General features: G+C 51.5%; 1 protein-coding gene across 1 annotated transcript in view; it reads left to right on the top strand.

Annotated features, from left to right (window-relative positions):
* Positions 1-151: 151 nt before the first annotated feature.
* The window catches only part of LOC307088875 (solute carrier organic anion transporter family member 5A1-like), a 44,220-nt gene continuing 29,371 nt past the window's right edge, over positions 152-15,000 (top strand). Inside the window, exons 1-2 of the mRNA XM_079754930.1 lie at positions 152-188; positions 693-2,216. Of these exons, the coding sequence (XP_079611056.1) occupies positions 1,214-2,216 (1,003 nt within the window). The 5' untranslated portion in view covers positions 152-188; positions 693-1,213. The remainder of the gene's footprint in view (positions 189-692; positions 2,217-15,000) is intronic.

Here is a 15,000-nt window from a genome sequence, read left to right on the forward strand (position 1 = left end):
CCCCCCCCCCCCCCCCCCCAGATAAAACTACAACTCAAAGATAAAACTACAACTCCCATAAGCGGCTGTGAGAAACAATTCGCCCACTGTGTCGATATCCCCCACTACCAGCAGCAATCCGCAGCTCCCTCCAGCTCATTCACTGAGTGGCTGCGCTACGGGCAACAACAGGCTACCTCCCGTCCTCCGTGAGTATTACAGCCCTTCATAGACCACCCGCTGGAAGTTATGTGAATTATGATGTCGTCCGGTGAGCCAGACGTGTGAGTTAACGCTGTTCATCTGCTACACGGATAGTCTCTCGACGCTTTGTTTCATGGTTATTTCTAAAAGTACAGAATGATAGAGAGAGACATAGTGAGAGAGAGGCAGAGTGAGAGAGAGAGGGTGAGAGAGAGAGCGAGCGCTAGCGTGGTGTTTTTCATTGTTCTGTCTCCGTTGACACAAAGAGGCTTGGTGTTAATTGATGTTCAGTTTGGACACAAATGCGGTCGTTTGTGAGGAAAAGCAGCATTGTGAGTTATCGCTCGACACCTGGTCGTCTGCTACCTGACGAGACGTTGCGTCGAGAGGTTCTGTTGTTTAATGACATGGAGGTGTTGTCCTGTCTGACAGATATTGATGTTTTCCTTGATAAGCGTTTGTAATGGATATTTACTTTAATGTTTTTTTTCTGTATTTGTCCTTCTTAGAATGCTGCTTGCGATCCGGGTAAAAAGAAGACAAAACGATACGAAGACTTAGGTACTGTTGACACCCAACAAAGAGCCATAAAACCGACATCAGATCAACCTCGCCGGGATTGGCCATAGAGAACAGGCTAGGAACAGGGCTCCTGGTAGTAGTTGTCATTTAGCCTGCAGTCCGATGTTCCTTTCATTTCTCTGTCATGTAAACAAACCACTCCACAACATAATTGGTGGTTAGTGTCATATCGCTACCGGTGTGACACCACGACTGCTCTGTGACCTCCCAGGACAACTCGGGATGTGTTTCGAAGGGATAATTCTTTAGGCAGTTGTTGAAATGGCCAGGTATGTGAACCATGGGCCCAGGTAGAGATGCTTTGCTCCCTGTCGTGTTGCCAGGGCAGCGGTTCCGGGCGTAGACCCTGCATTAGCTCTATAAGCTGCTCATGTGACTGCAGCTAGGGGGAACTCCTCCAGTCCCACCCACCAGGAGCCACACTCAGCCCTCTCGCCTGCCTCACACCATGCCTCACTCCACCGACCACAACGACACGGGCAGCGAGCTGTCCGAGTCCCTGGGGGACTGTGAGCTGCAGGACCAGTACCTGGACCCCTCCGGGAGCTGCTTCAAGTCCAAGAGCCTTCCCGTCCTCAACGGGCCCCGTCAGCGGGGCCGCGAGCACCAGGAGGAGGACGAGGAGGAGGACGAGGAGGAGGGAGCCATGGAGAAGTGCCGTCTGGTCACCGCCACCGCCCCGGGGGGCGAGGTGGACGAGACCAGCGCACTGCAGCCCAAGACCCCCTCCTCCAGCCGCGTGGGGTCCCCCTCGGCCCACAGCAGCCACTTCCCCGCCTCGTTCTCCAGCGCGGCGGGGCCGAGCGGCGGCGGCCCGCCCGCCGAGGGGCGGCAGGGCGGCCAGAAGCAGGGCTTCTCCCTGACGCGGCTGGTGGGCGTGCCGGCGCGGCGCTGCGCCGGCGCCATCCTGCGGGACTCGCGCTGCTTCCTGTTCTGCATGAGCTACCTGACGTTCATCCAGTCGCTGATGGTGTCCGGCTACCTGAGCAGCGTCATCACCACCATCGAGAAGCGCTACAGTCTCCGCAGCTCTGAGTCAGGCCTGCTGGTCAGCTGCTTCGACATCGGCAGCCTGCTGGTGGTGGTGTTCATCTCCTACTTCGGGGGGCGGGGCCAGCGGCCGCGCTGGCTGGCGCTCGGCGGCGTGCTGATCGCGGTGGGCGCCGCCCTGTTCTCGCTGCCCCACTTCATCTCCCCGCCGTACCAGATCCAGGAGCTGAACTCGTCGTCGGGGCGCGAGGGCCTCTGCCTCAGCGCCAACGCCAGCGGGCGTGAGGCCGGGGACGCCGGGGCCTGCCCCCGGGACCAGGAGGGCAACGAGCACAACCTGTACGTGGCGCTGTTCGTCTGCGCCCAGATCCTGGTGGGCATGGGGTCGACGCCCATCTACACCCTGGGGCCCACCTACCTGGACGACAACGTGAAGAAGGAGAACGCCTCGCTCTACCTGGGTAAGACTCTGTTCATTCCTGAAACAAAGTGGGTGGGGGGCCGAGATGAAACAGAGGGGCTGATTCATCTTTCGATGCGGTTTCTCTCTATTTTTTTAGAAAGGTGTTTGGGTTTCCCTGTCCTGTTTGGATATGGATCTATTCACTCTTGCCTGGTTTGGAGTGTGTGACGTTGAGGTTCAGAGAGGGCCACTGGTACAAAATATTCGCAACCGCTACTGTTATTGATCTCAATTAGCAGAGATAATAGAATGCCTTTTAGGAATGTGGTTTACCAAATCGAGTACCGAGGACTCCATTGGCTGGGGGCCAAAATGTGAACATAAAGCGGCATCGGTATGTCTGCTGGTAGCGGTGCTGGAGCGTGCGTCGGTATACATCGCCTGCGTCGTCCAAGGGAAAGGTCACAGTTTCAAAGGGGTTCTCCATCTGCACTGTAGCCTCTAGCTGTTCAGGGAACGGCCTTCTGATGAACACCATGTGTCTCCATGCACTGACGGTCTCCGGTGCATCGAAGTGTGTGTAGATGATTGTGTGTGCCTGTGTGTGTCCCTCCGCATAATGACCCTATGGGGAAGGCGTGTGAGATGGGGGATCTCGGGGCGGTACAACAGCAGAAAGCAGTGAAAGACTAAACAGCATGAGGTTAAAACGCTGACGCGGGCGGCAGCTCCTATGGAATCCACTCTCCCGCCTGTGTTCCGGCCCCCAGTCCTCAGTCCCAGCGTATTGATCCATCTCTACGACCTAGGAACCAATGCAGCAGAGCTTGTATTGTATTGAACCCATACAAGCAGAAACCATTAAAAAGAGCACACGCCAAAATATTGGCTTTTGCACCAAACTCTCAACCTTGGAGACCGGTGTGAAGGTCGACGTGTCGCCCTGGCAACCGAGGGCTGTGGTGATGACAGTGTGGCTCTCTGTCAAGTCAACAGGGATTATGAGCCCCCACCCCCCCTTGGTCTCGCTGGCCTTGTTGGCTATCTTCAGGAGGCTCTCTGGCCTGGGGTGTTGGGTTTTAGCGGGGAGCGGTGTGAGTGTCGAACAGAGACATGGCCTTACATGTCAGATCGAGGATAAAGCGGATGATTGGGCTTCATGGGAGCTGGGGAGGACTGTCTCCGTGTCGGGATAGAGATTATTCCTTCTTTTGTTTTGGTTCCCGTTGTGTTGACTACAGTCTTATATCTGGACGACCTCCGGGGCAGAAGCCGTGACTGATGTCCCCGCTCCACCACCGGAAATGCGGACAATGTTTTTGTGTCTGTTGGGCTGTTTCTATTTTTCCCCTGAAAATGTTTTAATGCATTGCTTGCTCTGTCTTTTGTAATTTAGCCCAACAGTACTGGGACATGCCTCTGGGGACCCCCCCCCATGAAAGTTCTTCCCCCTAAAAAGCCCTTAATGTAAACCACAACTCAAGTTACCCTAAATGGTACCGGGAATGGGACCTCGCTAGTCAGGACAATAGGATCTGGGGGGGGGGGGAGGGGGGGTCCTGAGAGAGATTTGTGTTGTTGTTGTTGATACTTGTTGTTTGTCTGTGTGTATGCATGCGTACGGGGAATGCAGGGCTTCCTTTGTGCCCCCCCCCCAGCCTGCCTCCATGACATCACAAGGGGAGGGTGGCAGTTGGATTTAAACCCAGAGGGAAACCTTTTCACGACAACATGTCCTGATACATATATACACCTATTAGACCTGGTATGCAAAGTGATTCTAATGGCTCTGTGTATCTTTATTCAACATGGAGGCGTTGCCATATCTGTTCTGGCACGTTTAACATTTCAACCTTATCATATGATAACACATTCCCCTCCTCCTAATCACTCATCTGTACAGCAGTAGGCTACACACTGATGTATGGCGATGAGCTAACACACAGCTGTATAGCAATGGGCTAACACACAGCTGTATAGCAATGGGCTAACACACAGCTGTATAGCAATGAGCTAACACACAGCTGTATAGCAATGGGCTAACACACAGCTGTATAGCAATGAGCTAACACACAGCTGTATAGCAATGAGCTAACACACAGCTGTATAGCAATGAGCTAACACACAGCTGTATAGCAATGAGCTAACATACTGCTGTATAGCAATGGGCTAACACACAGCTGTATAGCAATGGGCTAACACACAGCTGTATAGCAATGGGCTAACACACAGCTGTATAGCAATGAGCTAACATACAGCTGTATAGCAATGAGCTAACACACAGCTGTATAGCAATGAGCTAACACACAGCTGTATAGCAATGGGCTAACACACAGCTGTATAGCAATGAGCTAACATACTGCTGTATAGCAATGGGCTAACACACAGCTGTATAGCAATGAGCTAACACACAGCTGTATAGCAATGGGCTAACACACAGCTGTATAGCAATGAGCTAACACACAGCTGTATAGCAATGGGCTAACACACAGCTGTATAGCAATGAGCTAACATACAGGCGGATAGCAGTTCGGGCACAATTTGTCCCTTAAGATCCAAATGGTATTCCAATATGCCGTATTTCGGATGTAAGATACACCCTTGAGTTCCGATCCATTTCACCTTTTAGGAAAAGACTGCATCAGCAAATTCTGATGCTGTGGTTTTTACCATTCATGAATGACCATTTGAAGCCTGTATTTGACCTCAGAATGAAGATGTAATAGACGTTTGGTTTTGGGTCATGCGTCTATGTGTCAAAAGAGACCTTTTGTACGATTTCGATTCATGTCCTCAGTCCTGATATGGATATCCCTATCATTTGTAATAGCCTTTGGCAGATGTTTTCATCCAAAGCTTCAAGTAGACTCATGAAACATCCTCATTAGGAAGCAGCTAGGGCTGCAGGTGAAGCATGGAGGCCTTCAGCTAGCCCGCAGACATTGGGGAATCGAACCCATGACCATGAATCTGGATGTATGAACCCTAGGGAGGGTAAACCGTCTTGGCAAACAGCTGGAGGCCCCAGATTCACCACTGTATGCAAATACACTTGTCCTTGTTCTCTCTCGCTCTCTCTTGCTGCTCTCCATCTCTCTATTGCTCTCCCTCGCTCAGCCTCCATTCATCTTTCTCTGTTGCGCTCTCTATCTCTCCCTCCCTCTCTATCTCTCTCTCTCTCTCTCTCTCTACCTGTCCCGCTCTCTCTCTCTCTCTATCTCTCCCTCCCTCTCTATCTCTCCCTCCCTCTCTATCTCTCCCTCTCTCTCTATTGCTTTCTCTTTGTATCGCTCTCTATTGCTCTTTCCCTCTCTCTCTCCCTCTCTATTGCTCTCCCTCTAGCTCCCTCCCTCTCTCTGTCTCTCTCCTCTCTCCCTCCCTCTCTATTGCTCTCCCTCTCTCTCCCCCCCTCTCTCTCTCCCTCTCTCTGTCTCTCTCTCTCTCCCTCTCTGTCTCTCTCTCCCTCCCTCTCTATGGCTCTCTCCCCTTGTGACTACATACCATTCTGGATGTTCCTATGGTGAGGGTTGTCTGTTGCTCAGCTGCTCTGACAGACCACTTTGTCTTGTTTGAGTCTGTGTTTTCATTAAAATGCCTTTTCCTTGCGTATGTCCCAGTACAGCCACAGTTAACACTGAGAGATGTAGAGAAAGTGGAAGACCTCACACACACACACACACACACACACACACACACACACACACACACACACACACACACACACACACACACACACACACACACACACACACACACACCTTGCCTGTGCTTTTTGTCGAAGCATCACTTTTAAAGCGGCGTTTGAGGCATGGTGGTTCAGAGGTTGCCGACGGCCGCAGCCTGCTTCGCTTCTCTTCCACCTGGAGGTCGGTGATGGGAGGGGGAGGGCCCCCCCCCAACCCTGGTCTGTTGCCACGGCAGCAGCAGACCGGTTTCTTTTTCTTTTGGTGTGGCAGAAAACAAAGGACATGTTCGTAGCGGCCTGATGTCATCGATCGTCATCAACCTCCTGGTCCCATGGTATTCAACGCGATCGCCCGAGGCTGTTCAGGGAACCAACCTGCTGGGTGGGGTGGGTCTGTCAGGCTGGTCTGTACCAGCCAGTGGGGCTGAGGAGAGGCTGGTTCAGGCCATGTGGCGGTGACGCCGCAGACATCAGACCTGTGGTGTCAGGGTTGGTGTTCATCCAGCTTCCAGACGGCCATCCTTCTATGGGTCGTCTGTCACCTAATGGCGGTGCCAACCCTTTCGTCTTTCTGCCCACCATTCCGGAAAAGGTCAAGTAATTGATGTTCAGTTTAGTTTTAACGGTCGGCTTGAGTTTTAGCTAGCAGAAGTTTTTGTGTTTTGAAACTGGAAACCTCCCGGCGCGCGTCTTAGTTTGTTCCTGTGAATTATTGATGTTCGATTGGATGCTCTCGAATATCCAAGGACATCTGATTTTAGCCTGCGCTTCTGTACTTAGCTGACACGTGATGTACGGGACTGTCTAATATCAGTTATAGGGTAAACGTCCAATCTCCTCAAGGGTTATCTCTGTACGCACACACACACGCGTGCACATAGGCACAAACACACACAGATTTCTCTGCCCTTCTCTTTTTAGAAAAGGAACAGCTGTGTACCCAGCTCACTCTCCCTCCTCCAATGTGTGTGGTTTATTTTGCTGTTTGTCGTGAACTGCAGAGTAAAGGTTTTCAGGAACAAACAGAAGACGTGATAAAAAAGAGTTTGTTGTCCTCTGCTGGGTTTTCATTATTGTAATATTTGCATTGCCATGGCCTTGGGCCTGCCTCCTGTTTTCATGCCATGACTGTCCTGTCAATGTCAGTTAAGGCTTTTGTCTTTGGCTTGCTGGTTCTGTTTTGTGCTTCAACAGGCAGACAGCAACCCACAGTGACACAAACACTACACTGACGTCAACGCATCCAGGAGCTCTCGCTCACTGGAGGCCTCAGGGCCCCCCCAGCGCTCCCCCTGCTGCTCCCAGCAGGGGGGAGCCAAGGGGGTCGGGTTGCAGGGTTGTCCAGGTCACTCTTCCTGTCACCCTTCGAAAGCCGAGCGGCGCAGCGGTCGTAGCCGGAGGGCCGGCGGCCGCTGCCACGTCCCAACCCAACACCTCTCCAGCCCGGGAGGCTTTAAATATCCCCCCTCCCCCGTCACACAGCCCCACCAGGGCTACGGCGCCTCCCAGGGTTACTCAGCAACTGTGGCCTGCCACCAGGCTGCCAGCCAGTGCTACAGCACCCCCCCGCTGTCTGCCTCCCTGCTTCAGGGCCAGCCTCTGCTCTGCCTGCCAACTCAGGGTGCATGCATCTTCCTCTGGGCCCCTGACTCTGCCCCCCGCCCGGTTTCCAGTGGTGACTCTGCCCTGACTACGCTGACTGACTACGCTGCCGCGCTGCAGCGCGGCAGCGTGGGGCTCTGGGCTCGAGGCACGGGGCGGGACATGTTTACCATGGCAACAACACAAGGCTCTGGTTTCCTGCGCCATATGGCCCTATTCTGACCAATGAGCACATCTCCTTTGGCCATCTTCCACCAATGGGGCACAAGAGGTCTTTTATTGCTGCTGTTATCTCGCCCCAGACTGCGACTCGTGACAGTGTCTTGTTGATGGTGTGGTCAAGTTCCTGGGGAAGTGCCAGCAATGTGAAAGTAAGGAATGCTGAGCATCCATTGTTTTCAGTTGGGGTAAAAAAAGGAAAAGATTCAAATTCTCTCGCTCTCTCTCTCGCTCTCTCTCTCTCTCACAATCATTTGTGATCCCCTCCCAGTCCTCCTCCTCTAACCACAGATGCCCCAGGATAGCCAGAGGCTGCGTTTGTCAGAAGGGACCAGTTGGGGAAAACATAAAAAAAAACATGGTTTTCCCCCCAAAATGGATTTGTAATCACATTCTCTGGCGTGACCTGTGTCCCTGTGATCTGGGTGGGCAGGCCTGTGTTTTTGGCAGATGTTGTGTGGAATCTATAATGAGGTTCAGCTCCCCCACTGGCCGTGCCCCTTGCCCACCTCCCGAGCCATTAGTGCTCATTATACAACACCAGCGGAGGATTGCATAATGCCGTGATTAATGTCCGTCTATTAATGACAGTCGGCCCCTGTGCAGTTAACCAGTGTTGTAAACGGAGAACGTGTGTGTGTGTGTGTGTGTGTGTGTGTGTTGCCACCTCCAGTGTTTTCAAAGCCTCATCCTACTCTTTATTATTTATTTCTTTATATATTCTTTCTTTTAAGACATTGAGCCATGAAATACTTTTCGCTCGGGCATATCCACAGCCGTCGCTCGCTCTCACACGATAGCGCTCATCTCTCATCTCAGCTGCAAGCTGCTGCTCCAAAAGAACCCCCCCGAAAACAAAACCTTCTTTCAGAGTCTCTGCCCTAATTGGGCCAATCAGCATTGGGGGAGGAGCGCCCACTTCCTATGTCTGTTGTGTACGTGCAGGAAGCCATTAGCAGACCTGTATCCTGGGAGAAGTGTGTGTGTGTGTGTGCGTGTGCGTGTGCGTGCGTGCGTGCGTCAGGCGTTCTGCTACACGCAGCCCAGCTGATATCTCACTCTCTCTCTCTTTTCGTGGCACAGTACACGTCCCTCCTCACTGCCCGTTTAATCAGCTGCTGGTACCTCAGCTGTCCGCCCTGGGTCTGTTCTGCCCTTTGGGTTGTCCTGGGGAGGCAGGGATTGCACACGCATTGTGTGCGGGTGGAGGTGTACAGGGCTGCTGTTGTTGTTCTCATGCCCCTGTCAGCGGTACACTGAGCATTGTTCTCTGCGACACCGTGAGGCGGACAGACGGCGGCGCCGCGGGGCTGGGAGCTACGGCCCAGGGTCGGCGCAGGAAGGCCACAGAAGCCATGGAACGGTAGCATGTAGCGTGTAGCGTGTTAGCATGTAGCATGTGGAGCTCTGCAACGAGAACCCTTGGCTAAAGCCGTTACTGTGCGCCATGCCCATTGAATTCATACTGCACATTTCAGAATACACTTTCTATTTTCACCAAACAAGGTCTTATAAATGGTGTGTGGGTGTGTGTGTGTGTGTGTGTGTGTGTGTGTGTGTGTGTGTGTGTGTGTGTGTGTGTGTGTGTGTGTGTGTGTGTGTGTGTGTGTGTGTGTCAGGAAGCAGTCCTGGGGCTTCTAAATGTTTTCTGACCTCGGCCTGGGATGCAGAGGTAAAGGGGGGTCAAAACACACTCAAAGATATTATACACATCCACAGCTCAGGGAGACACACACACACACACACACACACACACACACACACACACACACACACACACACACACACACACACACACACACACACACACACACACACACACACACACACACAGAGAGAGACACACTCTTGTGTGAAAGCAGTCCCCCCAGCCACTGCTCCACCAGTGAACTTGGCTTTAGGCGGGTTTTCATTTACGTAACGCTGCTTCAGCCTAACCAGTGTGTAAGGCATAATGTGAGCGAGGAGGAGGAGCTCTTTCACTCGTTTTGTCAACAGGCATTTGTCAATTGAGAAGTTTAGCCCGACGGCGTGTGTAGGAATCATGCAAGCCTGTGGAGAATCCAAACAGCGTCTGAAGCGCCTGGATGAGGGACACAGTAGTACTCTCTCTGACGGGCTGAGCCAACAGCCGCTGCCTGGATTGCATTACTGGTATCTCTGCCAAACACTCTCCTAGTCTCATTCATTCTGTTGTTCAGCGCCCAATGAGGCCGTTATGGGGCTCACTCCCTGATTCACATTGGGAAATCACAGCTGTCGTGTGTGCGTGTGTGTGTGTGTGTGTGTGTGAGACAGACAGACAGACTAGGAGCAGGTGAAGAAGCTTCAGTTATGTACTGTTGAATAGGATGCACTTGGTTGGCGTGCCAGCCAGCAGTGCCGTCTCACCCCCAGTAGGGCTGCTGTGCATACCATACATCTTAAATCTGCACGCACATCTTTGTGATAGCGCTTTCTAACCTGCAGATGGTTCCTATTTAGTCAATTGAAGTATATTTCAGTGCACACTGTAGTCTAAAAATGATCAAACTCCCCATTAGGATCAAAATCAGTGTTTGCGTCTATAATAATAATAATGGATTGAATTTATATAGCGCTTTTCTAGACCCTCAAAGACACTTTACAGTGAAGGGGGGACCTCACTCACCACCACCAGTGTGTAGCACCCACTGGGGTGATGCCGTGCATGCATGGTCTATAAATGATATTCATTGAGAAGTTTAATCTATATACAAGGCAAAACAACCAAATGCAAATTTTGGAATGGAAATAATTGAATGATAGGCAGATTACAAAACATGCAAGACATGCAAAAATGAACAAAAATGCAGACTAACCTTAAAAAAGGAACTGCCAAACCCGCACAACCACAAATACCCACAGTCTGGTTCCCTTCTCTCGTACACTAAAGAGGCCACTTGTTCAACGTCATGTTGTCATACCAGCGGCCCAGAGGCAGCCAGTCCTCACAGCCTCATCATTAGACGCTACATTCAATGCTTGGGGGTTTTGCTATGTTATTGCCCTGACACACGCTAATTATTTACTCTTTGATATGAAAATAAATGGTATTCTGTTGATGGCACATTGGGACGCACAGGGTCATTGGTTTAAAGGGTTTGTATTTTTGGTGTGGCCAGTTGTCCATGATGAGACCCATTGAACCGAGCTCTTTCAAAGATACAAAGCACACAGGCATCTGTTTTTTTAACTGGCTATCTCGGCCTGCATGTTGGATTGTGATTTAAATGCTTAAACCTAAATAACTCACCTAAATACCTGCCCCCTTTAATCCCCAAAGATTAAAAAGACTACTTTTTAGTTTGCTTTAGTAGAATCAAAAAGTACTTGTAATCAATACACTGAGTACATTGGCTCTTGAGGACATCGTGGTAAAGCTAGCTTTGTTCACAGGTTCTTGTTTGTCCCAAGAACCCATCGATCCGGCTTTTTGCTTTCCATGCGATTTCCTTGCATGTACGACAAAGATTATGTTTGAAATTGCCCTATTGGCCTTTGAAGCCCTCTGCATAATGCATTCCTTTGTGCTCCCTGTAAACCAAATAACCTTTTTCTCACAATCATTATCTAAGCCGTGGTAATGGTCTCGATCATGGAGAAGAAGCGCTCAGAGACTGTAGGGTACAGAGAAACGGATGAAGGATTGCCTGAGTGAGATTGTCTTTATCTATGACTGCTGGCACCATTGGAGAAACTAGAGAGATCTAGAGCAGGAGAGGGAGGGGGGAGAGGGGGAGAGAGAGAAGGGGAGAGAGCCAGAGACCCAGGGTGGAAGAGATTGGATCATTTCACTATAGTTGTGCCTTTTTTTTTAAAGGCATTCCATCACTAAGCCACTTTGGAGCACTTTGATTGGTGGAGTCACATGGCGTGGTAAACAACCAGGCATAATGGGAGGATTTGCAAGGGGTGGGGGGGACGGGGGAGAGGTTCGAGAGTAGTGGGGAAAATAAGCAAGAGGGGAAAAGCAGCAGATAAAAACTTTCCTCCCTTCATAGTAGGTCCCACCCAAGAGTGATGGAAACGGTACGAGGCACGATAAAAAGGTTCTGAATGAGGCTCAAATGTTTGTGGCTGATTGATCACAGCAAGTTAGGAGTCAATAGCCAGGCACCAATCCCTCCCAGTGAATGAGTCTGTGGGTTTCTCTGCATTCAGCTATTCATCCCCACGCCTGGAAGGCTGCGTTGGAAGAGCTCGACAGCGGCAGATTTGTGGGGTCTTTTCTCTGTCGATGCAAGGCCCCAGAAGCCCGAGGCGAGCATTGGGATCAGCACAAAGATGTCCGTTTGGTGTCAGTGCCGGGTCCTTGAGCACACCGCTGCACACCAAACACTTTGCCCTGCAGAGAGAGAGAGAGAGGGCTGACCCTCCCTCTGCCCCTCCACCCTACCCCATACCCCATACTGTCACGCTCGCCTGGAAGGACGTGGGCCGCATGGGGTGAAGTAGAGGCCATTGATCGAAGGTGTGCGAACATCCAGATAATTACTAATCTCCCTGTAGGCGCTGTTCGCTGGTGTCATGCTCTGGTTGTGTTGGCGAGGAAGCTGTGCTCTAATGAAGCTGTGCCCCCCCCCAACCAAATGAACCCGTTCATGGTTGGCAGGCACATGGGGTGCCCCCCCCGCCCCCCCCCCCCCCGAGCCATCTGGGGAGGGACTAAAAATAGTGATATTATCTGTATCCTCCTTTTTTTGGGGGAGCAATTTTGTAAATATTGAGTACCCCGAGTGTGCCTGAGGCTCCCCTCAACGGAAAGCCAAGCTCCAGCATTACACCTTAATCACTGCGTTGGCGTGGGATTTCTGTTGGCAATTTAATACCAGCCATATATATACTCTGAAGTTTACTATACATCAACTTCTAAATGCGAGTCGATTCAGATTAAGTCTCCCTCATGTGGACAATTATACAAGAATGTGAGGGTCACATGGATGGCAGCGCCACAAACCCGCCTTGTACCAGGACAGGCCGGACGGAGGATTACAGGGCCTGAGTCTGGAGCCCGGGCGGGGGTCCTGCCTCACGGAGACATGGGGGGGCCTGCTGGGTCTAAGGTGGGTCGCAGTGCTCACGTGGAAGTCAGGTGGCCTCCTTGTGACCCAGCCAGGACTTTCATTCTAAGGGGCTTATAGGATGAGGGGATGGGGGCTGTTGGGATCTGGGAAAAGACCAAACGAAGCCAGGGTAGCACCAAGCATTGGCCCTCCTATCGTCAGGAGCCATCTGCTCCTTTTGAAGTCCCCACTGGCGGCTGATTAGTACCCCAGTCAGCTGTGTGTGTGTGTGTGTGTGTGTGTGTGTGTGTCCCGATGATACTGTGGCTGGAGTGCCTTCTGAGAACGTAAACTATTCTTTTAGCCTTCAGACCATGGCACACTGACGCCCTCACTCCTCCCACACAGGCACTCACTCTCTCACATCTCCCCGTCACACACACACACACACACACACACACACACACACACACACACACACACACACACACACACACACACACACACACACACACACACACAGGACGATAGCACGCAGCTGCTATCGTTTGAGATCGTGCGGAGTCTGGAGCCAGAGGAGAGGGACGGCCCCTAACAGCAGAGAGGAGACAGGACCTGGACGCACCTGGGGAGGGCTGTCACTTAGCGTCTGTGTGGGGGTGTGTGTGTGTGTGTGTGTGTGTGGGTGTGAGGCCCCCGGCCCTCCAGATGAAGCTTCGCTGTGTAAGGAGCCACTGCTTCGTCAGCAGGTCGCAGTGTCAACACAGTCAGCCCCCGCCTCTTAACTGTGTTCCTCCTTCTCCCTGTTCCTTTAGGAGAGGAGGAGAGGAGGAGAGGGGAGGAGGAGAGCGTCACATGACCAATAGGGCAACACAGTACAGCGATGCATCGGCTTGCTCACCTCTTTCTTTTTTCTTTCTCTGCTCTCGCTCTCTCGCTCTCCTCCACTTACCTTTTGTCTCTCTCTCGCTCTTTCCATAAGTCTCCCTTGCAGCCGGTAGAGTACCTTAGATCATCCATCCTACAGTGGTCTCTCCCAAAGGGCTTCCAGGGCCACTGAGGTGGTCCTGGGACTGCTGTGTGTGTGTGTGTGTGTGTGTGTGTGTGTGTGTCTTTGGTTCTCTGCGCTCCCACTCTGCAGTGCTGGTGAGGGTCGGCTTGGCTCAGCAGGTAGAGCAGTTGTCTCGTAATCAAATGGTTGGTAGTTCGATCCCCAGCTCCTCCTAACTGAGTGTTGATGTGTCCCTGAGCGAGACCCTTAACCCTGACTGCACCTGACCAGCTGGCTGTCGCCCCGCCCCTACACACCGTCGGTGTGTTAATGTGTGTATTAACCCATGTAAGTTGCTTTGGATAAAAGCGTCTGCTAAATGCCCTAAATGTAATGAAATGTAAATGCGTTGAGGATGGTGCTCTTGTGAATGTATGGGCACTAGTCAGCGTTCACCATCATAGCCGTTAACCGTGACTTTAATAATATAAAATGTTTTATGTACAATTAAGATAAGAAAAACTTCATTGCTTTATTCTGCAGATGGGAATTTCTGGGAAATTTAACAGCTTAATTTATTTTGTTTCTTTGTTTGGCAGTCATATGCAAAGAGGATTTTTTTTTTGGCCGAGTCACGGAGCTCAACCATAGATGAAGTGTTTTACTGTACTGCTAATTAGCCCCCATGCACCGTCTAGCACAATCACCACATTCGCGGCATGCAGAATTACTGGAAGGTGTACTGCAGGGCAGAGCATGGTAACACAATTACCGTCATGAAGGATGCATTATATGATGTGTGCTGCCGTTCTGCTGTAGCTGCTGGCCTCGGGCCGGGTGCAGTCAATAACAGAGATACGTTCTAAGTATTGTACTTGCTCTTTGTCTTCTTGTTGTCGGCGGTTTGATGCAGCCCTACTTGATGCTGGTCCTGATTGGCTCAGTAAATGATTTGGACCGTGCCACTTAAGGAGGGCTTAACAACCCCCCCCCCCCCCCCCCCTGAATGACATAAACCCGGCCGCGGTCCAGATCTGCCCTTCTCCCTCACTTATCATTGGAAGCTCGACTCTGGTTTGAGATAACGACCAGATTACCACGCTGCATGTGGACTGTGTCAGACACGGAGCCTGATGGAGAAAGACAGCGAGAGATGGAGTAGACGCTGTACAATTCATTCAAACTGCGTCAGATAGGGAGTGATGTAGAGAGACGCAGTCGATTAAAGGAGAGAGAGCAAGAGAGGGAGAGCGAGAGGGAGGGAGAGACAGAGAGCGTGAGAGAGCGAGGGAGAGACAGACAGAGAGAGAGAGAGCGAGAG

This window comes from Pollachius pollachius, assembly GCF_949987615.1.
Source record: "Pollachius pollachius genome assembly, chromosome: 17".
Taxonomy (NCBI): Eukaryota; Metazoa; Chordata; class Actinopteri; order Gadiformes; family Gadidae; genus Pollachius; species Pollachius pollachius.